The sequence below is a fragment of the Paramisgurnus dabryanus genome, chromosome 23, assembly GCF_030506205.2.
Source record: "Paramisgurnus dabryanus chromosome 23, PD_genome_1.1, whole genome shotgun sequence".
Taxonomy (NCBI): domain Eukaryota; kingdom Metazoa; phylum Chordata; class Actinopteri; order Cypriniformes; family Cobitidae; genus Paramisgurnus; species Paramisgurnus dabryanus.
In genome coordinates, this window is record NC_133359.1 from 21,602,396 (window position 1) to 21,629,866 (window position 27,471).

A 27,471-nucleotide genomic window follows, 5' to 3' on the forward strand; every position below is an offset into this window, starting at 1 on the left:
AAACTAATTTTAAATGGCATTTGTATTCATATAAAACCTAATTTCGCTGCCATCTGTTAATGTCCTTATTAACAGTTATGTATAATCTATTTTTCTAAAATGTAAATAAGTATTAATTATTACTAAATATAGTTAATTTAAAAAGATGTCCCTATTTAGTGAATTACGTACACATCGTGAATGAATCATTATTTTGATTCGGTTCTTCTGAATGATGCGATTCGCAAAACTTTCGTCTCACTCACTTCAAAACATATTAATAAAAACTAAATAGTATTTTCCACCACAAAAATTCACTTTTAAGTGATGATTTGAATAAATCCTTAATAATTTGAAACTTTTGAACGTGCTCATTAAAAAGAACCGAACGAGCCGACTCGCCAACTTGAATCCGACTCCTCGACGTTTTTATGAATGGAAGAGGAGGAGCGTCGTTCGCGCGCACTTATCTGAGTGGCCAGCAGAGGGCGCGTCATCTTTCATCTTTTACCGCTCCTGCTTTTCAGGAGCGTCTGATCTTCATTCGCCGTCTCACGTTAACGCGTCCGGTTGACGCGCATCTCGTCGTTAATAACCGTTTTAATATCTCTGTATAAACTAAGCATCTTTCACGTACTTCGACGCCGTGCCGTGATGAATTTCTCCCTCCGTCACAAACTCGGGCGAAGCGGAGCGCTGCTGGAACACAATTAGCTCGTTTTGCGCGTGTATGTGTGTAAACGTGTACGTGTGTCCAGCCGAACCCGGTCCGGAACATGAACGCGCCGCTGTGTCGCGTGCCGTGCTGAAGTGGCGGGCCGCACGAGCTGAAAACGGCGCGAGTCTTGCGCTTCTCCTGGTGTTAGCTTGAATACTGCTAACGGGCCTTAAAAACCCATCCTGGTCTGATCTACACAGTCCGATCCAAACATCTGTCTGAGCTTTAAAAGAATCCTTCAGAGGGGGAGACCATGGCCGCCCGTTTGACCGCAGAAGAAGAGCAGGTAAGAAATACCATCACAACCCAGAACACTGATTCTCTGCGGTTCTGTTGCTAAGCAACCCGGGACAGTGTCCGGTTGATTATTACAGCTTTACAATGATTTACCGTGGTAACCATAGTTACTGCACTGTAGTACTGTTATTGTAGTATTAAAGTAGTTGTTTTACTGTAAATCGTATGCATTCATAGGGATCAAATGTAAAATTTCGTTTTGACGCTAGTGGATACCAATGACCACCTTTCTTTTTTTTTGTAGTAAGCGTATTTGCAGATGACTCTCGTATTTTAGTGTAAGTTAAGCTTGGATTACCATAGCAAATAAGGGGGGAATTAAAATGACAGTAAAGGCACAATGCATTAACACTTTGAACAATCTTAAAGTCCCCATGAAATCCAAAATGAAGTATGAATATACTTTTATTATATTTATATGTTAGATACATGGGTATCCGTAAACTAGGATTGTCCAACACATTGACAAGAATTACATTTTTAATCTATAACCATTTAAAACTTTTGGCTATATGGTACAACAATATTTATGACATCATTCTTCACTTTAGTTTCCATTTGTCAGAAATCTCTTAGTTCCATAGCATGCAAAAATCAGTATGCGAAATAAGTATGTTCGAAACCCCAGTATGTGAGAAATACACAGATGGTACTGCTTCCACCGAGAATTTTTAGTATGCATCGGATGGACACTTTTCCATCCGTAAGGCCATGGGAACTGAGGAACTGCCAAAAAAGTGAACAAATTTAATATACAAAAAAAAAACCTTTAAGATTATTGTCTCTTTTTAAATGTTAGTGATGGGTACCATGAAATATATTCCTCGTGGTTAAAGTGTACTAGTTTACCAACCTGAGTAATCCGCTTGTTAAGTCTTGACGTAATACCATTTCCGGGTCCAAGCTGCCACACTCGCTTCATATGAAACTACAATCTGAACAGCTGTTTATAAGCGTTATATATTCCTCGCTCATTTAAAGATTTTTTTATATAGACTTGTGTTATACGATACATTTTCCAAGCTCATGACATCCCAGACAACAATACTTTAACAATTCTTAAAAGATTAATTACTTTCTGCCCATCAGGAATTTCAGTATGGGGATAAAGGTTAGGATCCTGTTTTTTTTATAGTGCACCGTAAGTGTTTGCTTAAAGCCTTGTTTATACTTGACGCGTCCTTAAGGCCAATTCACACTGGTCAGACAGACTCCGACAGACCCGTCTGTTGAGTCCGTGTGAAACACCTGTTGGGAGTTGTTGGATCAAAGTAAATGCGATTTTAGAATGTGGGTGTCTATTGGTGTCTGACCTATGTGAATTGGCCTTTATGAGCTTGTTTGTGTGCGTGGCAAAAATGACGTCAACGCGGAGTGTGTGGTCGTCCTCGTTGGATGCGCGAGACCTTATTTCGCGTGGAGGTGCATACCTGTTAACCCTCCCATTTCCCCGGGATCTTCCCGTATTTTGCAGTTCTTTCCCGCCATCATCCCCTTAAAATAAATCACCTATATTTCTCCTGTATTTTTAGTCTTTATATAGAGAAATCCCACTGGCCATATTTGATGTTTGCTACATTCACCTCCAGTAAAGCAGGCGGACGTATATCTGTAACATATCACTCTAACGACACCTGCCAATAAAACAAGAAGAAAAGCTTCTCGATGATGGTTGGAGGATTACAAGCCAGGCACAAAACTAAAATTTTTGCTTAAAACGAGCCATAAATCTGCCAATGGGTTATGAAAATGTAACAAAGTTTTCTGTAATTAAGTGTTTACCTAACTTTTTTTCTTACCCTATGGCAAACACGACATTTGAGGGTGTCCATGTGCAATTTTTATCTAGGAAACTTATTTACGATAATTCCGCTAGGAATTTGCTTTTCAGACAACTTGGATTTAGGATATTTCTAGAGATGGACCGATATATCGGCCAACAATCGGTATCTGTTAATAAAAGCAATTTTCACGTTATCTGCTGATAGTTTAATAACAGCCAGAGTCATTGTCGATATATCCTGTCAATCAAATAAAAACAGGAAAATGCAATGAATTTGAGTTCTGTGTTAAGAAAATGTAAAGAAACATCACTAGTTTAATGTTCAATATTAACGGTCATTATATGAATAAATAACTATTAATCTTGAGAATTTAGTTGCAACATAATATAACCACCAAACTATCTGTATCGGCACATATTAGTCTGAATAATCGGCTATCGGTATCAGTAGAAAAGCCTAAAATCAGTGCATCTCTAGATATTTCCCACCTCAACCCGGAAATGATGGGGGCTGGAACAAATTAAAGTAAGAAAAAAGCTCTTTTAATGTTACCACGCACTTTAAATAGTTTAATGTTATTGGCCTGCACCATGGGTGCAAAGCCGTATTGTTTTTGCTCAGTTTCTTCTTTTTTTCCTCCGAAATGAAACGCATTTTTGAGGGCCTAAACATGCGCGAAAACTCATGAAACTTTGCACACACGTCGGAAGTTGTGAAAATGTACATGTGGTATAGGCTTCAGAAGTGGGCGTGTAAAAATGGCTCGATAGCGCCACCTGCAATATTTCAAGAGAACAGCCCCCCTGCTACGAAAAACATACAGATACGAAATTTGGTAGGATCATCAATTACTCCAAGACCTACAAAAAAGTATCTTGGAGCCAAGCTCTAAACCCCACAGGAAGTCGGCTGATTTCTGTTCAAATTTTGGCATTTCCAGGCTTCGTACTTTACCAAACTCCTCCTAGATATTTAGTCCGATCATCATCATATTTGGTCAATCTCATCTTAAGGCATTTGCAATGTTAAATTGCGGAGATCTTGACTTTTCGTTGGAGGGTGTGTCCGTGGCGGCCTGACAAATTTGTAGCTTTTTCGCCATGAAACAGGAAGTTGTTATAACTCAGGCATACAATGTCCAATGTGCCCCACGCTTCACACGTTTGATAAGGGTCTTAGCCTGAACAAATTTCAATGCCAATATTCAGCTTCAGTCATAGCGCCACCTAGAGGTAGAAGGAAATGCCTTGTTTTACACTGTGATTTACTGCTCTTAGAGATTTAACCAAATCATCATCATATCTGGTCAGACTGATCTTAAGCACTTTGTTATGATAAATTGCGAAGATTTTGACTTTTCGTTAAAGGGCGTGTCCATGGCGGCCTGGCAATTTCGATGTTTCGCCATGAAACAGGAATCTGTTGCAATTCAGGCATACATTGTCCGATCTGCCCCAGTCTGCACACGTTTGATAAGGTTCCTTGCCTAAACACATTTCCATGACAATATTCAATAACAGCCATAGCGTCACCTAGTGGCAGCAGGAAATACCATGTTTTAAGCTGTGATTTACTGCTCTTAGAGATTTAACTATATAAACGTTATATTTTTGGTCCGACTAATCTTGAGGCCTTTTGTTACAATAAATAGCGTCGACCTTGACTTTTCGTTAAAGGGAATGTCCATGGCGGCCTGGCAAAGTATGGCTAAACTAATTGCATTTTTGACAGCCTAAATAAGCTCAAAAGTCACGAAACGTTGCACACGTGTCAAATGTGGTGAATATTTTCATTTGATATAGACTTCAGACCTGGGGGTGTAAAAAAGGCTCGATAGCGCCACCTGCAAAAATTCAAAACAGCATCCCCCGCTATGTTAAACGTACCAATACGAAATGTGGGAGGATCATGTATCACCCCAAGACCTACAAAAAAGTCTCTTGGAGCAAAGCTCTAAACGTGACAAAGTCAGCCATTTTTAATTTTCTTCATACTTTAACAAACTCCTCCTAGAAATGTAATCAGATCATCATCATATTTGGTCTGTTTCATGTAAAGGCCTTTGCGATGCTAAATTGCGGAGATCTTGACATTTCGATGGAGGGTGTGTCCGTGGTTCCCTGCCAAATTCTGTGTTTCGCAATGGAACAGGAAGTTGTTCTTCTAACTCAGGATAAAAATGTCCAATCTGACCCACGCTTCACAAGTTTGATAAGTTTCCTGGTCTGAACACATCAACATGGCAATATTCAGTAAAAGTTATAGCGCCACCTGCTGGCACCAGGAAATGCCATGTTTACACTGTGATTTACTGCTCGTAGAAATGTATTCAGATTATCATCATTTTTGTTCAGTCTGAACTTAAGGACTTCACAATGATACATTTTGAAGATCTGGAATTTTCATTAAAGGGCGTGTCAGTGGCGGCCTGGCAAAGTTTGATGTTTCACTATGAGAAAGCTGTTGTAACTCAGGCATGCAATCTCCGACCTATCACAGACTTCATATGTTTTACAAGGGTCCTGGCCTGAACACATCAATATAACAATAATCAGTTACAGTCATAGCGCCACCTGCTGCACACAGGAGGTGTGGCACATCAAAGTTCCTTTGAATATCCACAAGGCCGCCTTAATGCACGGGCTTACCTGGGCTGAAGCCCAGGGGCCTCCCAAGTTCAAGGGCCTCCCAAGTTTGCGTTCATGATGAGCTGAAAAGGTCATATTGTTTTGTAACTTTTTTCTGTCAATCACTCTAATTCACTCTAATTGCACGTTACATGGCTGCTGATTGGTCCGTTGTAACTTAACGTGAAATAAAATGTTAGACGTAACATATTTTTTATTCCGCGTGATGTAATTAAGTGCGCGTTGTCAACTTGACATTCCTGCATGTTAGACTGAGTGTGACAGAGAAACGGGAAATAATCCACCAACAAATGAAAGAGTAATTTCTGAAATTTCATAATAAGCACTGAGGTGCAGGTCTCTCTCTCTTTCGTGCGCGCGCTCGCTCGTTTGCTCTCTCTGTGCTCCTGCAGCTGTCTGAGTCTCTGGCATGCAGAAGTCTCTCCAAACGTGCACAAGAAACTGTGCCGCTAAATTAAGAAAGGAGTTCCCGCACATAATGCTGTTAGTTGTTATAAAGTTTAAGTTTACTCGCGTTTATATCAGTGACGCGTGCGCAGCTGGAGCGATGTTTGACGCGACGTTAGCTCACAGTACATACATCTGTTGGTTTAGAAAGACGAGAAAGAGACGCAACGGTAAAGGTGCAAGTCTAAGAAAGTAAAGAGCGACAAGACCATCTCAAATGATCATCCCCTGATAGCACCATTCATATATTTATAATCTCCTTATCTAAAGATCTTATATACAGGTATGTTCCCTGTCTGTCTTGTGCATATTCATACTTGGTCGTTTTACATGCTTATGCATGCATAAATACTAAATACAATGCATACTATATCTTCAATAGCCTACAAAATAAATTGATTTTAAACTGATTAAAAAACAAGATTCTGTCTAAAGACTTATCTTTTGTTATCATTAATGCATTTAACAAGATTCTGTCTATAAAGACTTATCTTTTGTTATCATCAATGCATTTTCACTTTAAAACTAACTTTAACTTATTATATTTTTAAAACTGTGGTGAGCATTTAGTTATGAGTGGCAATTTTCTGCAAATTTGTATGTTCCAAAAACTATATAAATATAAAGCTTATATACTTTCACACATTTTGGTTTTATTATCACCACATGTTGCTGTGTGTGGTTGTTAAATAAAGTGTCTTGTGTTTATGCTCAAGTGGGCTCAGTGATATGTTAATAACAATATTATGGTGTTTTCTGGCTCAAAGAGGGAAAACTCACTGTTGTATGTCTCGAAAGAAACTAATGCATTTTGTGATGTACCTAGATATTACACTTAAAAAAAAATTAGACTATAAATCGAGGGGAAGGGGGGCCTACAAAACCTCTTAGCCCCGGGGCCTCACATTAGGTTAAGGCGGCCCTGAATATCCACCTATGTTTACCCACTTAAATTTAAATCCCCCTGGTTCACTGTTTTACTAAGGCCATAGGGTGGCGATAGACATGCGTGCGAGGGCCCTTCCATCGCTGCTTGCAGCTTTAATTCACAGTTATTTCATGTACAACGGCTTTTGATCAGTAAGTCCTTATCGATCTGAAATCACTGTTAGTTTGAGTCGTTTATAACATGCATTTGAAAAAGCAACACTTGTCAAACATAATACATATTCTTTAATATCATGAAAATACCTGAAAAGGGTTTAAATAACAGCAATATAAATATATCCTTAAGCCATTTCCATTTCCAATGGTTCCTCTTCTGCGGCCCATATTGTGTTTCTGAACGAGAGCACCCTCTGGCTTTTTGATGATTGATGGCCTTTCACCATAGTTCATTGGGAAGCATAGCAAGCATCATCTGCCAATTTATCGGTCCAGCCCTAGGGGGAGGAGCCACTCAAATATGTCCTGCCCTAACTTCCTGTTTTAGTGAAAAGTACAGGATGGAACCAATGTTAATAGCTGACACTGTAATTTAACAAGGATTAATATGTATTGAAGTGCTTGGCAATTCTAGCAAATAATGAAACATTTGAGAACGATGCATTGCCATTGTGATACATTGAGATGCTGCTGAATTAGATTTTCAGCGTCCTAGTCAACTCCTCAAATTTATGTTTCAGGACAGGAGCAGTCCTCCTTAATCTCATAAAACATCGCATTCATGCCTGTCTCCATTTTGATATGGAAAATACAGCAGAAGTAAAATAGGTTGCAGATGACTAACTTGAAGCTTAACAACACCTAAAAGTGGGTTTAACCTGAAATAGCAAACACTCGATGGTTTGTCTTAGAAGAGCTATTAAAACTCCTGCAGATTTTTATCACATACACGCATGCATATACAAACATTTAATGTGTGTTGATGAAGCACTTCAGTGAGAAAGCAGTTTCTTACTATAGACCTACTAACAGGAAGTAGTCATTATATAAGTCTACTGGTTATTTATAGGTCACTAAACAGGAATTGCATGTTTATGTTGAAGATATGTAGTCTAAATTGTGAAATATACTCTGTCTGTACCCTATAATCCGTTTAGTCTTTATTCTGAATGCTTTCAAGGCGGGATAGAATAGAAATGTTTTTAATATTGTCTTTGAATAATTTTGTTTATTTAAATTTCATAAATGAAAATGTTTTGTTTATAAAGACTTTTCAGTAACCGTTTTTATAGAGGAGGAAATTGTGTCTATCTGCGCACTTCTGTAACAAGGCCTCTCTGTGCTCTCCATTCTGATCTCTTTTAAATGAGCTTCATCCATTCATTCAGCTGCTGGTTAGTATATGAATGACATGCCCAATGCTCTGGGCGGGGAGGGCAGGACCCTGGGCTTATCGGGTCGGCTGGTTCCTGCTGGATGAGTATGAGTGTAATTCGATGTTGGACTGACTGTGTCCGGTGCTCAGGGCTCCTGGGGGACATGAGCTGCTAAAAGCATTTCCATTGGACAAGCACTAAAAAGATCAGTGGGATGGGAGGGTGTAAAATAATATTATTTATGCCTTGTTACAGAAGTCCTGTAAGATATAAAATATATTTTAGTAGTTACCAGTGGTCTTTTAATGGCAGATACCGATATTAAGAAAGATGTATGGAAAAGATGTATGTATCGTTGAGTGATACTGAGTGTCTTTTTTATTACAACCATCAAATTTAAGTAATAGAGAAATTTTCTGGCCGATTTAAAAAATTGATCGGCCGATACCGATAAAAGCAAATCAGCCTCTGCAATATATTGTCCTGTCATTAGTATTCACAATGCCTTTTTTTTCCCACAATTTCAAGTAAACACAAACTTGTAAAATAAATCTAAATGAAAAGACATGGGTTTTTTAGGAAGTTAGCTTTTTTTAAAAAAAAAAAAAAGCTGTATTCGCTTAGAGGGTTTTGCAGTGAAAGTCAAATATTTTAATGAGTCAATGTCATGACATGCATATGTCTTTGTCCTGGATCATTATGTACTACAAAATTAACTTAATACGTTTATGACGTCACTTAGTATAAGAAAAACCTACTTAGTATAAGAGAATTCAGTTAATAATAAATAAAAAACTTGTTTTGGTATCTCAGATGGTAAAATGGCAGGTGGGGCAACTGTCCATACAAATTAGCAGTTTAAGGCAACTGTTAAAAATAAGATACTTTGGCATTATTTTATGTTCGAAACCTTTCCTATAAACAAATTTCAGAAATATCATTCAAAGTTGGGATGTTATGATAGTTGAAAAACTTTTTTTTTTTTTTTTAAGTTAACAAGTATAAACAGCAACCATATCATCACATCATGCATTGAACACAGGTGGTCTTTATGGCTGAATAGAAAGTTTGTAGATTTCTCTCAAATGCTGAAAATATACTGTAGCTACTTTAATGTACTGGGTAGGCTTATACGCTTTGTGTCAGGAGGTACAACCAATGTAAAACAAGAAAAATGCTTATTTATCAAATACATTTTAATTGTATTTTAAAAGTATATTTACAAACTTTGTATCAGAGGTCCGAGTAGAAGTCTATTCAATTTTAATTTATTGCAGAGGTCAGGTGGTGCATCCAGAAACTGCTTTGTATGCCTCTAAGAAAAAAATACGCAAAATAATTGTAATAAGGTAATAATTTACCTAATAATTTCAGTTTTAATAAATGCAAGCCAAGGTTATCTAAAATTGTTAAAAAAAAATTATTGTTCTCAATTTTATAATTTTCAAATGTTAGTTTTATGGTGAAGTTGTTTTACTCTTTCAAACTATTTTCATGCTTTTAATTTTAAATGCCACTAAACAAACAATCAGCATGACACACGGAGTGCATTTAAAACTTATCTGGCAAATAGACAATGATTGGTTGGTTGTACCACCTGACATGTGTTTGAATGGGAATATCAAAAATATTGTGAAAAAATAATAAAAATGTACTGAAACATTGTTCAAAAACAAAACTTTTTAAGTGCATTGCTTCGGACTTAAAAGCAGCATTACATACATTTTTAAAAATGTATTTTAGGTGCTTGTTTTGACCCAAATACCAATGAAATTACTGTGTGAAGTGACATTTGTGAAAATAAGGCATTTCAAATACTGACGAATAACCTTTTCATTGCCAATAAAAAAATTACTGAACCTAAACACAAGATAAAAAAATGCTAATTTACTAGAAAGCATGTCAGATGCACTTGGAGGGTTTTGCATCCGAACTCCTTTTATAAATAATACTGTTTTCTGTAAATAAATTAGTCGGATTAGAGAACACCTATTTAGTTGCTAAAAAAACCTTGTATTATAACAAATACACAAAATAATGTGTTTGCGTGGTTTATGGTTAAAAAAAAATTTTGTAGCTCCAGATTTCCCTCTCTTCCTGAAACGCATGGATTTTGTACAAAACGCATCGATTTGAAAAGCACGTGTCCCTGATTGGCCAGCTAATCTGTACGTTATGACTGGCCAGAATACCTCTGACGTCAGCCTGAAATGTGACGCTCCTTACCATGTTTGAAAGATTCAGTTTCAGTTTTTGGCGGCATCTATTGGTGCGAATTGCAACCAACCTCAATTTCGAAACGCAATGAGAAGCTACGGTAGCCGCCACAGGACAACCCTGTTGTACACTGTAAAAAATAATACGCTGGATTAATTTAAAAAAAAGTGCATCATTTTTGCATCCACTTTTTTTAGTTTTACTTTAATTTTTTAATCAATTGCATTAATTGCTTAAAATTCCTTGTAATAATTACTTAAAAAATGGATGCACTATATTTTTAAGTTAATCCAGCGTATTATTTTTTACAGTGTAGTCATGTTTGAGACAACATAGTGATAAAACACACTCTGTAGAGCAGTTTGTCCATTAAGGGCTACTGTAAAAACATGACTGCGATGGTGATCCGTGGTGTATGTAGATAAAAACGTCTCATTCTAAGGTAATAAAAACAAAACAGTTCATTAAGTAAGGTATTTATACACCACTGATAATATAGTTATGTATATTATATTGCATTTCTCTCAAGAGATCTTTCTTAAAGTCCTCAGCAGATTTAGATAATCAGTATAACCATGAGAACTTCAACATGAGATCATTTTGTATGTGGACACTTATATTTATTTTTTAGAAGTGAAATGCTTTGAACCATGACCTTAAACTGTAATCTTGCTTGAAGTTTTGTTACTGGTTCCTGTCCAGTTCATGTCAGGGTGAATTCTGCACAATTCAGGGCTGTCTGCCTGGATATTCTGCTTCTCTGTCCTTTTAAGGATGCAGCGTTGTGCAAGTGGGTGGACTGGAACCTCTGGAGAGAGAGAGAAAGAGAGGAAAAGCAGATTTTTATTCGGTCCGTTTTTGAATGAGCAGACCATTATAGTGAAGTTGTATGTTAACAAATATACAAAGAAAAGCTTCAGCAGTTGCTTTTAAGACTCGAAAGATGTTATAGGCAATAATTTGTCATACTTTTTTTATCTAAAAAGCTTTTGTGTGCTTGTGAAGTGATTTCCAAGACACGATTCTCAGTAAATCTGCTGATCTGATCCTTGCTGTGCTCATCTGAATTACTCAGTTTCTCATACACAGTACATCACATGGTCGGCTGCCATGCATCTCCCAGAATGCTTTCCTTTTCATGAGTGAAACGTATTTGCAAACATATGAAAATGAAGTTGAAGTTCCTTCAGATGATTTGCATTATATTGGCACATTTTCTTCTGTTGAAAGTCAGTGTAATGCAGATCACCATCACTGTTTGACAAGACCACAAGACCTTATTTCCTCCTACCATAAAGGGACACTCCAATTTTTTTAAATATGCTCATTTTCCAGCTCCCCTAGAGTTAAACACTATTTTTAACCGTTTTGGAATCCATTCAGCTGATCTCCGGGTCTGGCGCTACCACTTTTAGCATAGCTTAGCATAATCCATTGAATCTGATTAGACCATTAGCATCGCGTCTAAAAATAATTATATTGATATTATATTGATATATGCGCAATGATATTACGCACTGCCCAAAAATAGTCCCCTGCCATTGAAAGTTACTAAGGGGACTATTTTCGGCTGCGGCGTAATATCACTACGCTTGCTGCAGCCATGTTACGGCAGCAAAGTCCTTGATTATTACGCCAGAATGAGAGTATAGTTCCTAGACATTTCTGTCTAGAAAATCGCAACTTTGCATTTTTCGTCAGTCTTAGTACATGATGTAACTACAGAAGAGTCAAGTTTTAAATAGAAAAAATATCGAAACTCTTTGGTTATATTTTAGCGCAATGCTAATGGTCTAATCAGATTCAATGGATTATGCTAAGCTATGCTAAAAGTGGTACCGCCAGACCCCACAGATCAGCTGAATGGATTCCAAAACGGTAAAAATCAAATGTTTAACTCTAGGGGAGCTGGAAAATTAGCATATTTTCAAAAAACGTGTAGCGTCCGTTTAATGTTACCTTCTGTGCCCAAATCCTCAGTCCAAACATCATTCAGATTGTTCCACATCTCCTGCTTTGCTCTCCTTATATGTTTTTGTTTGTATGTGGGTGTTTGTATACAGAATAAAGGAAATGTCAAAGCCCCTGTCAAACACGCATAAACAAACATACGGATCCACCGTAGGTCTACGGATCACACGCTATACAAAACATTTGGTCCCGCTGCAGGTTTTAACAACAGTAGTTTTTTTTTAAAACATGTCAGCTGCTGCAGCTTTTTTGTTTTTTCAAATTAATTATAAATTGAAAAGCTTTTAGGTTGGTTTATATACACTACTACGTTGGGTTGTTTTGCTTTTAGTTGGGAAATGCAAATTATTGCTATTTACGTAAACCATGTGTGTTTAGCAAAGCTTAGATAATTCTGCTGGTAAAGATCTTACTAATGCCACCCTCTCTCTTTCCTCTTCTCTTAGGCCACCAAACAGTTTTTGGAGGAGATCAATAAATGGACCTCCCAACATGGTGTCTCGCCACTGTCCTGGGACGTGGCGGTGAAGTTTCTGATGGCCCGCAAGTTTGATGTCCTGCGAGCGATCGAGCTTTTTCATAGCTACAGGGTGAGTGTGTGTTTTCAGTATTTGTATATATTTATTGTTACCACGGTTGATTCGAATCTTGCTTGATTCTATCCGAACACAAATCTACCCAAACTAACTAGAAAACACTGGTCTTGTGTGAATTGATAATGAAAATCACAACTGCGTGAATTTGAGTGCACGGTGACTTCAAACAAACGGCGCTGTAGGCTTTGAAAGGCGAATTCTTTTAAAGAAAATTTATCGCCTGGCAGTGAGTGATCTTTGAGCTTTATTATTTTACAGGCATTATTTATGCTATTACAGTAACATTACACACTAACTAGGGTTTCAAAAATTGGATCAGGAAGAACGGGACCTTTAAAGGAATAGTGCACTGCATGACTTTCTTCTTTTGGGCAAACACAGTCAAAGTTATATTAAACAATATCCTGGCTCTTTTCAGTTTTATAATGGCATCGGATAGTGCCCCATTTTTGAAGCTCCATTCATTAAAAACTAATCCATACGGTTATTAAATGTCTTCTGAGGTAAAGCGATGGACTTTAAAAATGGGGCACCATCCAATACCACTATAAAGCTGAAAAGAGAGTTTTCTACATCACAAACCGATACTTTTTCCCAGTCATATACATATTAATAACTAGGCTACGCTGTGAAGCAGGGGGGTCCCAACAAGAGCTGCTCAAGCAAGCACACTACAACACCTCAACCTGTATAAGATATGAGTTGTTAAAGGGGACATATCATGAAAATCTGACTTTTTCCATGTTTAAGTGCTATAATTGGGTCCTCGGTGCTTGTATCAACCTAGAAAATGTGAAAAAGATCAACCCAGTACCTTAGTTTTGGTAAATCATTCTCTGCAAGCATGTGAAAAGATAGGTCATTGAAATTTGGCTCCCCTTGTGATGTCAGAAGGGGACAATACCGCCCCTTAATCAGCACTATCCAACCACAGCACTGCTATTTAGTGCAGAGATCAGCTCATTTGCATTTTAAAGGACACACCCAAAAACTGCACGTTTTGGTCACACCTACAAAGTGGCAATTTTAACATGTTATAATAAATTATCTATATGATATTTTGAGCTAAAACTTCACGCATGTGCTCTGGGAACACCAAAGATTTATTTGACATCTTAAAGTCTTGTAAAATGTCCCCTTTAAAGTCTCCGTGAACAGGAAGTCACGACTCATGATTAAATTGACTTCCGCATTGTTACATATTTCAAAGTCAAATGGAGTATCGCATGAGAAAAATAGTAGGCGTGGCTTGTGTTTTCCACTATGAATTGATTGGATTTAGAAAAGTAGGCGCTTCATTCGGAATAAGGAACTTGCAGCAGACTGACAGTGGAGGGGGCGGGGTTACCGGATGCTCCAACCCGAGCTGTTTAGCTGACGTCATCAGAGAATGATCAAAAAAAATTACCTAGACTGATAGATAGTTTATAATAAGCATTATAAAGATTTGATTTTATGGGGACTTTAAGAAATATGACAAAATATTTGAATCATCTTGGTTTGTCTTGTAGGAGACTCGTATGAGAGAGGGAATTGTCAAACTGCAGCCGCATGAGGAACCTTTACGCTCCGAGCTGCTCAGTGGAAAGTTCACCGTTCTGGTAAGTTCATACTTCACATTAGAGCTCTTAATAAATCTACAGATGGTAAATCATATCCATGATTCAGCAACGGAAAAAAGTTTCATTTTCCCACAATCACCACTGCAGTTTCACTTCCACTTCCAGGCCAGTTATAATATATCCGTGTTTTAGAAATGAAATTCTCTATCTTCCCATCAGTCTACCAGACAGACACGAGCGTTAGAGAGACCTGCATTCACTCTCATTGATTGATGCCGTGTATCTGTAAGCCTGTTACAGTATCAAGTGCTTGTGAGTTCAGAGGCTCTCCTATTGGTCAAGCGGACTGGTGGTCTGACTCCTGATTGGATGCTGCGGAGGCAGGACCACATCCGATATCTTCATTGATCTCTTTAACTTCTTCCTCATCCTCCAGTTTCCTCTTCTCACACCCTTTCATCTGTATTTATAGCCTGGACGGATTCCATACATCTCATGAGTCATCATATTATAGGAATACTTCATTATTATAAATATTTGATGGATGAGAGCATGCGGATGTGCGTCTAATCACTGCGCAGCTGAAAGCAGATAAACCCGATTTAGCATTGTATTGAACGGCAGAGATAATAATGGTGTTTAGATATTTTCATAAATGATTGGAAGCACACAGCTGTCATGACAAATAAATTAAGTGATAAATTAAGAAGATATTTAAGAACAGAGTTAATGGTACCCATTGAAATCCATCGGATTTGTTTTTCCTACTATGAAAGTCAATGGTTACAGTCAGATGTATGCTTACCATCATTTATCAAAATATCATCTTTTGTGTGCATCAGAAAAAAGAAATTCATACGGGTATAGAACAACATGACAATGAGAGCATGATGACATTCATCATTTTTTGGTGAACTATCCCTTTAAGAGCTTAGGATGTCAAGCTCTAGTCTGCCCCCATGTGTACACATTGAAAACTCCAGCCCAGTTGAACCAAGTTGTCTCTGGAGTAGCATACACTGTCCTTTTACTATTTTTGTGGTGTGCAGCATGCAAAGTGTGCACGTTATTTACATTTTTGTTTGCATGAAATACCAGAATGAATCCAATATCCCATAATGCACTGCATTCGACCTGACTTTCATTTTTAGCAAGATAAATCTGTTTATTGATAGATAGAAATAGGTAATAACCTGATTTATAACGCAATAACTAAACTGTGTTTTATTAGGTCATGTGACAACAATAAATCCTTTATCATTGCATACTATATGATGTGTTTAGAAATATTGTTTAAAATATAATTTAAAGGATTAGTCCATTTTCTTAAAAAAATCCAGATAATTTGCTCACCACCATGTCATTTAAAATGTTGATGTTTTTCTTTGTTCAGTCGAGAAGAAATTATGTTTTTTGAGGAAAACATTCCAGGATTTTTCTAATTTTAATGGACTTAAATGGACCCCAACACTTAACAGTTTTAATGCAGTTTAAAATTGCAGTTTCAAAGAACTCTTAACGATCTCAAACGAGGCATAAGGGTCTTATCTAGTGAAACGATTGTCATTTTTGGCAAGAAAAATAAAAAATATGCACTTTTAAACCACAACTTCTCATCTCTCCAGTCCTGTGACGCGCCAGGGCGACCTCACGCAATACGTCATCACATCAAGAGGTCACGGATGACGTATGCGAAACTACGCCCCAGTGTTTACAAGTGTAGAAAAAGAGGACCGTTCCTACGTTGTTGTATGTCGAATGATACTAATTATTGTCTTTGTGTCAGTTTATTGTTTAAAATGGTCCGCAAATGTGCGTTTCATATATGTAACACGTGACCTTTCCACGGCATTACGCAATAATGTGAGGTTGTGCTGGCGCGTCACAAGACCGGAGGAAGATGTGAAGTTCTGGTTTAAAAGTGCATATTTTTTATTTTTCTTGACAAAAATGACAATCGTTTCTCTAGATAAGACCCTTATGCCTCGTTTGGGATCATTTAGAGTCCTTTGAAACTGCAATTTTAAACTGCATTAAAACTGTTACGCGTTGGGGTCCATTAAAGTCCATTAAAATGAGAAAAATCTAGAATGTTTTCCTCAAAAAACATAATTTATTCTTGACTGAACAAAGAAAAACAACAACATTTTGGATGACATGGTGGTGAGTAAATTATCTGGATTTTTTGGGGGGAGAAAATTGACTTATCTTTTAAGCATAAAGTCAAAGAGTTAACTTGTATTTAAAATGAGGTCATCTGACTGCTGCTGAATTTTGAATGCGAGATGTTTCCTTCTATATTTTGGTATCAGGGTGTCCGTGACCCAACTGGAGCGTCCATCGCCCTGTATACGGCTAAACTGCATCATCCCAGCAAAACAGGAAACCATGTGGTGTTGCAGGCCTTGTTTTATCTGCTGGACCGAGCCGTGGAGAGGTAGGAAATATGAAAGATTATAAATAGACACCGGTAGACTAACCGAATATTTGGCACCTAACAGGGTTCCCACGGGTCATGGAATTTCTGGAATATCTTGGAATTTGAAAGGTCTTTTCCAGACATTGAAAATCAGGGAATTTTATATATGTTTTGCCCAAGTCATGGAATATCAGGGAATTATGTTTGTTGCGTTAAATTTTAGTTTTTTTTTTTTTTTTTAAATATAATCCGGATATAAGGAATACCATTTCCGGGTCCAAGCCTACACTGACTACAATTTAAACACCTGTTTATTGGCATTGTTTATTCATTTCAAGCATTTAAGATATATTTTTTATAAACTCACGTTGTACACTACATAATCCAGGCTCACAGCATCCCGGACATAGGTCATGCAAATTCAGCTTTTAAGTCAGTAAACGTCAGGGAATTTGAAATCTGACTTTGAGTGGGAACCCTTAAAGGAGTAGTCCACTTTAAAGATGGGGTCCATTGACTTTTCATAGTAGGAAAAAAAATACTATGGTAAATCAATGGGCCCCATCTTTAAAGTGGACTACTCCTTTAACTAATATTTATTGAATTAGAGTTCCTTTAACGTGCTCGTGCAGTGTCCGTAACCCTACCTTAATCTCTTAATCTTCCTTCAGTTTTGAGACTCAGAGAAATGGACTTGTTTTCATTTATGACATGGCCGGATCCAACTACACAAACTTTGAATTGGACCTGAGCAAAAAGATCCTTAACCTGCTCAAGGTGAGTTCCTGGATCTTAAATACCTACAAATATTTTTAGTTATAGCGACTTATTGTGCATTCCCACCAGGCGCAGTAGAGGTGGCACAAACGCTTGGACGCTTGAACATTTAGGTTCACTCGCGCGTGAAATTCTAGTCATTCAAGACATTCACGCTGAAATTCGCGTCATGGGAGGGGCTTCTGTGACTTAGCTGAGACTTTGCCTCTCCGCTCGCTTCCTGTTATCACATCACTACTACAGCAAGGTCCTGATTGGTTAATGCAGCACAGAAATCAGCAGAAGTTCAGATTTTTCGGCAACGTTCAATTCGCGCGGAACGCGCCATCCACGTCGCGCTTACCGCGTGTATCGCGCTGCAGGATGCTTAATCGCGTCTTTGCATTGACTTAACATGTAAATCACTCGCGCTTGCCGCGTCTGGTGTAAACGCAGCATTACAGGTCCTTTATAATATATTTGTTACATTCATGTTTTGCCTGGGAATCGAACCCACAACTGTGCTGCCGCTGCTAGCGCTATGTTGTGCTAGCATCTACAGAAACGAACACAACATGAATTAAATAATAATATCGTCTTTACACTCTCCCATTGGTTGCAGGGTGCATTTCCGGCACGTTTGAAGAAAGTGCTCATTGTCGGGGCTCCTGTGTGGTTCAGGGTGCCGTATAACCTACTGAGCCTCTTACTGAAGGAGAAACTCAGAGAACGGGTGAGTATCCACATCTTACAAGGAAACTGCTTTACATCGAACATATATTTGTCCAATGTGGGTGATTCTCGCGAAATCCAGATTTAGGTGGTATCCAGCATCATGATTTTTAAAAAGCCCTTTTTTTGCACATATAAGATTAAGATCTGAACTAACTATAACCATTATTTTTAGAGGATTTAAAAAATATTTCCTATAGAATTATTAAAAAAATTTTAGATCATCATTATCAAAAATTATCATTACTGCAACATGATATTACATTAAATATATGCATTTACAAACTCATGTTTCGGTAATGAGAACTAAAAAGTTGTCTAGGTACTATGACAAACAAAATTTCAACTTTTATCTGGAGAGAAAAAATAAGAACTGCTTACCCGGTAGCCATCTTGAGGGTCACAGTCAATTATGTCCCTTATAACAATTTTTTTTTTTTAAATGTTAATTCTTTTAGTGGTTAAACAATGATTGAAAATTGTTGCGGAGGATGAGAAATTGGTCTTGAACACATTTATATTCTTTATTATTGTCTCTACATTTACCAATGATCACCAAATAGCACATGTTTCTTTACTGTAAATGTTTATAGTATAACATGCACTGAAGCTTTTTATTTTTTAGATTTTTTAATTATAAATATTTCCATGTCAAAGAACCCAAATTCAGTCATGGACACGTTGCGGTAATGAAAATGTTCCTCTTAAATGTGAATAAACAACACAATTGGTTTGTAAGATGTCATTTAAAATCATGTGCAAAATAGTACATGAAGAGATGTTTGTAACTGTATGCTTCTTATTTTGATACTCTTACTTTGCATTAACTTTTTTTATCAAAAAGTCTAATTTCGCGAGAATCACCCATATGCCACATGAATTGAGACGGGTTTACAGGGTTTCCAACTGATTCAAGCAGGTTTAGTTGCCTTTTTGTGCTTTCGAACACTGTATATTGGTCACCACATGAATACTTTGAGCTATGTACCATGGCTGTTGTTATATGTTGTACATGTAAAAGACAGAAATATGGGTTGACGCAATCTTTCCTCTGTTCTCAGGTCCAAATGGTGAAGATGGCCGACCTGCGACAGCATCTTCCCAGAGACTGTTTACCTGAACATCTGGGCGGCTGCCTGCCTCTGGATGTGCACAGCTGGAACATGCAGCTGCTGTCCGAGCAGAACGGGCGCGTGGACCCCGTGGATGAGCTGGTGGGAATTCCTCTGGAGAACGCCTCCATACACATCCCCGGACCTGAAGGGATGGGTCTGCCCGAGCTCATGGCCCACCTGAACCGGGCCCAGCGCAGTGGAATCTACATGGAGTACGAGGAGATCCGCAGAGAGCAGCCACCTGGAACCTTCTCATGTGCATTGTAGGTATTAAAAAGGAACATGTTCGGCTTTATGTAGTGTGTGTGTATTGATGTTTGAGCTAACCTCCGAAGTGTAACACTTTTCCAAAATTACAACAAACGGCTTGTACAGCGCACTTCTATATGTCACAGCTGTATTAGTGTGTCGGCGCCACTTTGAAGAGATGCATACTGTATATTCAACCACGATATATATATATATATAAAAAGCCTTTTGGACGGTCAAAATGTTGTAGTTTTCCTGCAGTCTTTATATTATAGAATGTTGAAGCAATACCCCAGTCAAATATCAAATATCATAGCATGTTAAATAATCGTGATTATGATTTACTAATAATCGTGCAGCCCTAATGTCCATCTTTTAGACGAACACAAAACCCATTTAAACCTCAAAAAAGTGCATTCATCCTTCAAAGAAGTAATCCACATGGCTCCAAGGGGTAAATAAAGGTATTTTTTCAGGTAATCGATGCGATAGTGTAAGAAAAATATCCATATTTAAAACTTTATACAATAATAACTAGCTTCCGGTAACAACGCCATCTTGAACTCTTGAGAGTCACTGTGCAATGTACCCATGGCAGCGACCGCTCATCACGCTAAAACTTTTGTGTGAATCGCCAACATAGCGCCGTTACGGAAGCTAGTTATTACAGTTTATAAAGCTTGAAATTTGATTTTTTTTTTTGGAAAATCACATCAATTACCCTCAGGGGCCAGTTGTTCAAACAGTTTAATCTGGATCAAAATGATCCCATGTTTTGCTATTCAGGATCAGGTAAACCATCTCACTTTTGTCCTAGTTTTTCAAAGCAAATTGGATTGGATCGCCACTTTTTCGGATTAGCAATTCTGGATTAAATGGAATCACATGTCAATGTTAACTATTAGCTATGTAAGAAACAGCAGGTAGTTTGGTCAGTATGGGTCACTAAGTGTGTTTACTTGAAGAGACGATAAAACAACAAAAAAAACTTTCCCTGACTTTTCATTTCAATTTTACATTCAGTCTGTTCTTCTGACCCTCAAAAAAAAAAAAACACAAAAACGAATATAGATTATACACAAACACATTGAAACATGAATTTTAAGTCATAAAAAGGCGAAATGTCCGGTAGTTTACATTTGTAGAAATGCCGGTTGTTAAAACCTTTGACTGTTTGGTTTCTGGTGATTGTGGCTTTATTGAATATACTATATAACTATAAGGATTACTTTTGTTAAACTAAATTTTAAATATTTTGGTTTGCTATTGTCTGCTTAGGGCTCCAGACTGCCACCAAATGGTGGCATTTTGCCACCAAAATTTGATAGTGTGCCACTGAATTTTACATCCAGTCGCACATGTGCGACCAGTAAATTTGACCTTTTTTGTTATGTGACACTGAATTTAAAACAGCACATTTTACTTTCTGCATCTATCATCAAAGTATTTATTAGTAATACCGTGTATTACTTAGTAGAAATGTGAATATTTGGTTAGCATGTTGATTTACAGTATGTGCCCCTAAATTTTCTAGTTGCGCCCCTAAATTTTCAGTTGGGGGCCACTGTGCTCCTAGTGAAAAAAGTTAGCCTGGAGCCCTGCTACTGTATGAGGGATTTCTATGGACTTTTTCTTTCTTAATTGACTAGAAGGTTTAAATGGTAGCCCAATGTTATACTTTGAATACTTTAACATTAAACTGAAGTGAACAAAATCTCAACAAACAAATGATACATTTGTAAATCTTATGCATATTGTAGACTATATGTAGGTTTATAAGTTTTAGTAACATTTTATTTGAAGTTATATTACATTTTTGAAATCCACCCTTCTGACGGGATCAGAATAACCCTACTTTTTGGAATCAAACAAATCCCAATCTTACTAAAATGTTTTGACCAACACAAAGTGACGATTTGATCCAGATTGGATTTTGTGATCCAATTCAAATTCAGAATCCATTTTTTGTTTTGAAGAACCCATTTTGAAATGTTGATCTAATCCGATAGCCGAAATCCAAAGAGATTACTTTTGAGCAATTGGCCCCAGAAGACCTTTATTAACCATTTGGAGCCATGTGGATTACTTTTGTGAATGATGGATGCACCTTTGGGGAGATTAAAGTCAGAAGTTGTTTCCTGATCCCTGTTTTCTCCCATTATAAACTTGGAAAAGCAAGGACATTTACTAAAGTAACTCCAAATGTGTTCGTATGAAATATATTGGACATGTGTACGTTGGATGACTTGAGGATGAGTAAATCATGTTTTTTGGCTGGAGTATCGCTTTACGGGGCAAGACACTTCTAAAACTGCGGGTGACGAATCACAACTGACAAGGGCAACTTATCCAATCAGAGTAGATTGTGTGTTTTGGAAGGGGTACTTTAAAACCAAAGCCATAACAGAGCATTTGAGACAGATTGGAAAGAGAAGTGCTGCAATACTAAAAACTATATGCTTTTTAAAGATGCCATAGAACAGGGGTCTCAAACTCAAATTGGCTTGGGGCCATTTCTGAGATTGACATTTAATCGGAGGGCCGCAGAGCTATTTTAAGGTTAAAAGCAGTGTTTTTTATCTTTTAAATATACATTATTTTATATAAGTAAATCATTTCTTAACCTTCTCTTTAATAACTAAGGCCTATTAAAACCTTGCACTAAACTAATAAATAACATTTCTGTATACATTCATAAACTATTATAAAAAATTACCATCAGTAAGTGTTTGTGTTTTGATTTATTTTGGATTGTTTACAGTCATAGTATTGACTTTATTATGTTCCATTTTTGTTATTCCACAGTTTTAATGAATTTGCTATTATATGTGGAAAAATATGAATAAGTGAAAGTGATCCTAAAACTTCTGAATGGGTAGTCAATGTTACATAAGCTAGTTAAACAGAAAAGAATATAATACTGCTAGGTTGCATACCAAGCTACATAATAATATATTATACTTTATTAATATATAGCAGTATACATACTTTTATCCTCTGTATGTTTCTCCTCATCTTTCCTCTTTTAACCTGGGCACTTTGATGGCAATTTTTCTTATCTGTAGTTTATGTGTTGCATTACATCTAGGGCTGTGCCTCATATTATGCGGTGTCTCCATTAGAAGCTGTGTCTTGTTGATGTGAGCCCCACCGCAGCTCTTCTCTGAGTAACAGCTGATATTCACACGGAAGTAACAAATCTTCTCAGGACAAACACTACAAAGTCCTGACCAGATTAACTGATCGCATGGTGACAATGATATGATTGACGCGAGGTTCAGATGAGGAATTAAAGTCCGATCACGCATTCCGTTATCCTCGCAATCACGGAGTGCGCGAGGCTCATGGCTGCGTAGCAACGGGTGACGTGACCCACGCCACGGAACGCAACTTCCGCTCCCGAGCAGTAAGAAACGCCTTGACTCGTTTTAACGTGCGTTGTTAGACGCGACATGTGAACGAACCCTTAAACGTTTTATTTAAAATGAAATGTATATGAAAAAGTGAATAAAAATCTTTCTGCGGGCCAGATTATGTTATATTGTTGAAAGGTGCCGCGGGCCGCAGAGAGGGGGAGGGCGGGCCGCAAATGGCCCGCGGGCCGGGAGTTTGAGACCACTGCCATAGAATGTAAACTGTATTTATTAAGGCATAGATTAATAATAAGACTTCTGTACATAATAATGACATATCGTTAGCCTGAAACATGATTGTTTCCTCAGCAACTGTAACAGCAACTGTGATGATACAGTCGTGATGTACACCCCAAAGATTAAATTAATTACAATGCTGTAACAATTCTAAAAACAAATTTTAGGGCTATATGCTAGCGTTTAAACTGAAGTTCTACTATTGACGCTACAGTTAAGTTTCGCAGGTCCATACCGAAAAAACACAAACTTATCACTCAGAAACGTCCATTAACAATCTCCAAACAATTGATTATTCCCCAACTTCTGTATCTTTGCCTGATACAGGCTGTTTACACACACACACAGAGCTACTGAAGGAGCTGCTCTGTGAAACAGCCAATCAGAGCAGAGCTCAACATTATTATTCATGACCCTTTCAAATAAGGTAATAATAGACATTTCATTCTAAAGGTAAATCCTAGCGTTGTAAATTGATATGTAAAACCATCTCTTGATAATTTTTGCACTTAATAAAGCCACAAACCTTCGGTGTAGATATCAGAGAACAAATTAAAAGATTAATACAATGCATTTTTTGGCACCTTTAACTACTAAACATGAAAACCTATTCTAGTAAAACCCAAAAGCAAAATCAATACTTTATATAAGGGCATAATAGGACTCTTTTAAAAGGCACACTTTACTGAGATGCTTAAATTTATAATTTATGAACTATCCATTCTGAGCTGGATTGTTGTTTGGTATAATGCAGGGTTCACACCAGACGCGGTAGACGCGGCAAGCGTGAGCGATTTACATGTTAAGTCATTGCAAAAACGCGAATTGAGCATTGCCGAAACGCGCGAGTTGAAAAATCTGAACTTCTGCGGATTTCCACGCCACGTTAACCAATCAAAACCTTGCTGTAGTATTGACGTGATTACAGGAAGCGAGCGGGGTCTCAGCGAAGTCCCAGAAGCCCCTCCCATGACGCGAATTTCCGCGTGAATGATTAGAATTTCATGCGCGAATGAAGCGAGTAAACTCAAATGTTCAAGCGGCCAACTATGCGCAAAAAGCGCGTTCTTGCCAGCTCTACCGTGGCTGGTGTGAATGCACCATAATAGTGTTTGCAAATGGTTTCAAGTTTTTTACTGTGACATGTACATGTAATAATGTTGTTATTATTATTCATAGCAATTTGATTGGATTGTGCAAGAAGATATGTGGCCATTGTTATTGATCATCAGTTGTTTTAGAGGACTTACTGTATCTGATAAAAGATGATGACATCATCTGCTGATCAATTATACACAGTAAGACGGGTGACATCTATAAAGACGCTAAATTTTAATTGAACTTTTAAACTTTTCCAGGGCTCCTCACAACCAAGAGAGGAATCGATACGGTGACGTCTTGTGTCTAGATCAAACACGTGTGCGTCTCAAAGCGAGAAGAAATGAGGTCTGATGTCATTTTGTTTTTGTACCTGTACCTACAGTGTCCTCTGCCATGTGCTGATCTCTTCTTATCTTTTCACAGAGATCAGACTACATAAACGCCAGCTTTATGGACGGATACAAACAGAAACGATCATATATTGGGACTCAGGGTAAAAACAGACGCGGTTTAATAACCCATCGGTTTGCAGTTTTTGTGCAGGGGCGCTAATGTCATCGTTGTGTTTAACAGGCCCGCTGGAGAAAACGTATGGGGATTTTTGGAGAATGGTTTGGGAGCAAAGTGTGCTTGTTATCGTCATGACAACAAGGTAAGATGGGTTCATGTAGCTCACCATAAACTTATAAAAGACGAGCTGAGTTTTCACCGGCAGGGTTGCACAAAAATGATGTTTGAGGCTCTTCTGATCTGTTTAGGACGGATGAGGGCGGTCGGAGGAAGTGTGGACAGTACTGGCCGCTCGACGAGGGCGGTCAGGAGGTGTACGGATACATCGCCGTGGTCAATCACAAAGTGGACAACCACGCGCATTACAACCAAACCACACTGGAACTACACAACACAGAGGTACCACACGCATACACTGACAAACTCTTTAGTGTATTTGACATTAAAGGCGTTTAAACTTTGTTTCTTTTCTTCAGACGTTTGAACAGAGACTGGTGACTCATTTCCAGTTCCTCAGCTGGCCTGATTACGGCGTCCCATCTTCCGCCGTGTCTCTAATTGACTTCCTGGGCGCTGTGAAGCGTCAGCAGCAATGGGCCGTCCAGGCTCTCGGGTCACAGTGGAGGGGTCACCCGCTCGGGCCGCCCATGGTGGTCCACTGCAGTGCTGGGATCGGAAGGACCGGTTAGTTTCAAACATCTACATATTAAATCATTTTAATAGATGTTGCAAATGTGACAAACATTACCATTGCTGGTTTTTTGAAATTTTAAAAACTTTTATTTTAAAAAGTATTTGCAACTTTCTTCTTAAAATATAAAAATCTAGTTTATTGTAACGCCGTCCTACCTCTACAGGTACGTTTTGTGCATTGGACATCTGTCTGTCCCAACTGCAGGACGTCGGGACCCTCAACATTTGCCAGACGGTCCGACGGATGAGAACGCAGCGTGCCTTTAGCATCCAAACGCCTGAGCAGTACTATTTCTGCCACACCGCAATCCTCGAGCATGCCCAGAGACAGGGTCTGCTTTCTGCCAATCAGTAAGCGGCGCCACCCACTCGTAGCCAATCAGAGAAGCGAAGGAAAATTAAAAACGTACAGAGCCTCATCAAAGCCAAGGAGTAAAAGATAGGGCCGGCTGTCACCTAATCTTAACACAGGGCTTGTGCGGGGTCCACCAGTGATTTTATTTGGGATAATTATTATTCTCCTGTGGGCGGCCCAATCAGATCGCTGGGTCTTAGATCTCTGCTACTAGCCAATCAAAAGCCGACTTTACTAGTTGGATATTTCTATTATCTTCTTTAAATGGTTGGCAGGCTAAATAGTAACCTACTGTATGAGGTTATAGTAACCCCTACTGTATGAGGGGACGTCTGTGAGTGGTCCAGCTGTTATGTGTGTCTGTAATGTTGTTTAAATTTCAGGTTCGTCTGTGATTTTTGTCAGGTCGTGTATTTTACATGAAGCTTCAAATCTGCTTCGAATCTCAGACAATGATTGGAAGGTTTTCCTGATAAATTACTGTAATGATTAAAGAAAAACTTGACGTTTGCTTTAAAAATACAATTTGCACGGGACTCATAGACTGCTATTTTGTAACCTATATTTCATTCCTCATTCAAGTTATGATGCTTCAGACCAATAACCGTCCTCCCACTTCTAATATTTACTTATTTTTTGCCACCATTAACTCTTTTTTTTTATTATTATAATTGTTTTATATAAATGGTCTGACTTTCTTTAATCCCCTGCAACAGATAAAGTTTAGCAGAAAATACTGGGTGTGCTCTTGTATGCAAAAATAAATAAATATGGACAAATCGCTAGTAAGATTCTACACTGTAAATATTCCTTGTCGCTCTTAAATTTTTAAGTTTAATTAACTTAGTTTTAATTAACTTTTTTGACTAGTGAGGAATTGCTATAAATTCTAAAAATGAAGTTAAGCTAACTGAACTTTATTTTTATCATTTATAGCAACTCCTCACTAGTCAAGAAAGTTGAAATGAACTGTAAATTCAAGTTCATTAAATTTAAAAAATGTAAGTGCAGCAAGATGCAAGTTAAAGGTATAGTTCACCCTAAAATTATAATTTTTTTCTTAAATCACGTCGTTTTAAACCACCGAGTGCTTCGATTGTCTTCATAACACATAAATATTTTTGATGAAAACCAGGAGGCTTTTGTTCGTCCCATTGACTTCAGTTAGTTTCACAATCCGTTTCCCAGAAAAGAATGAAAGACAGCGACTGTTCTCTTGCTGGGGTGGGAAATAACTGACGAAATGAAAAAAAAAAAAATGTGTTACCTGTCTTATATACTCAAAACAATAAATACATTGTTCAAAAAAAAAAGAAAGACATCGCCAAAAAGTCCCATGTGCCATCAGTCATTTAATCATAATATTATAAAGCGACGAGAACACTTTTGTGTGCAAAGAAATCCAAACAAA

The 27,471-nt window shown here is 37.8% G+C and overlaps 1 protein-coding gene across 1 annotated transcript; it reads left to right on the plus strand.

The window, feature by feature from the left end:
* Window positions 1–452: 452 nt before the first annotated feature.
* Window positions 453–27,471, plus strand: ptpn9a (protein tyrosine phosphatase non-receptor type 9a). Its single transcript, XM_065297748.2, has 13 exons — window positions 453–983; window positions 12,769–12,912; window positions 14,430–14,519; window positions 16,793–16,917; window positions 17,571–17,676; window positions 18,278–18,388; window positions 19,449–19,765; window positions 24,760–24,847; window positions 24,926–24,995; window positions 25,076–25,154; window positions 25,261–25,411; window positions 25,489–25,696; window positions 25,870–27,471. Exons 1-13 carry the CDS (start codon window positions 951–953, stop codon window positions 26,058–26,060), a joined length of 1,713 nt encoding a protein of 570 aa, XP_065153820.2. The 5' UTR covers window positions 453–950; the 3' UTR covers window positions 26,061–27,471.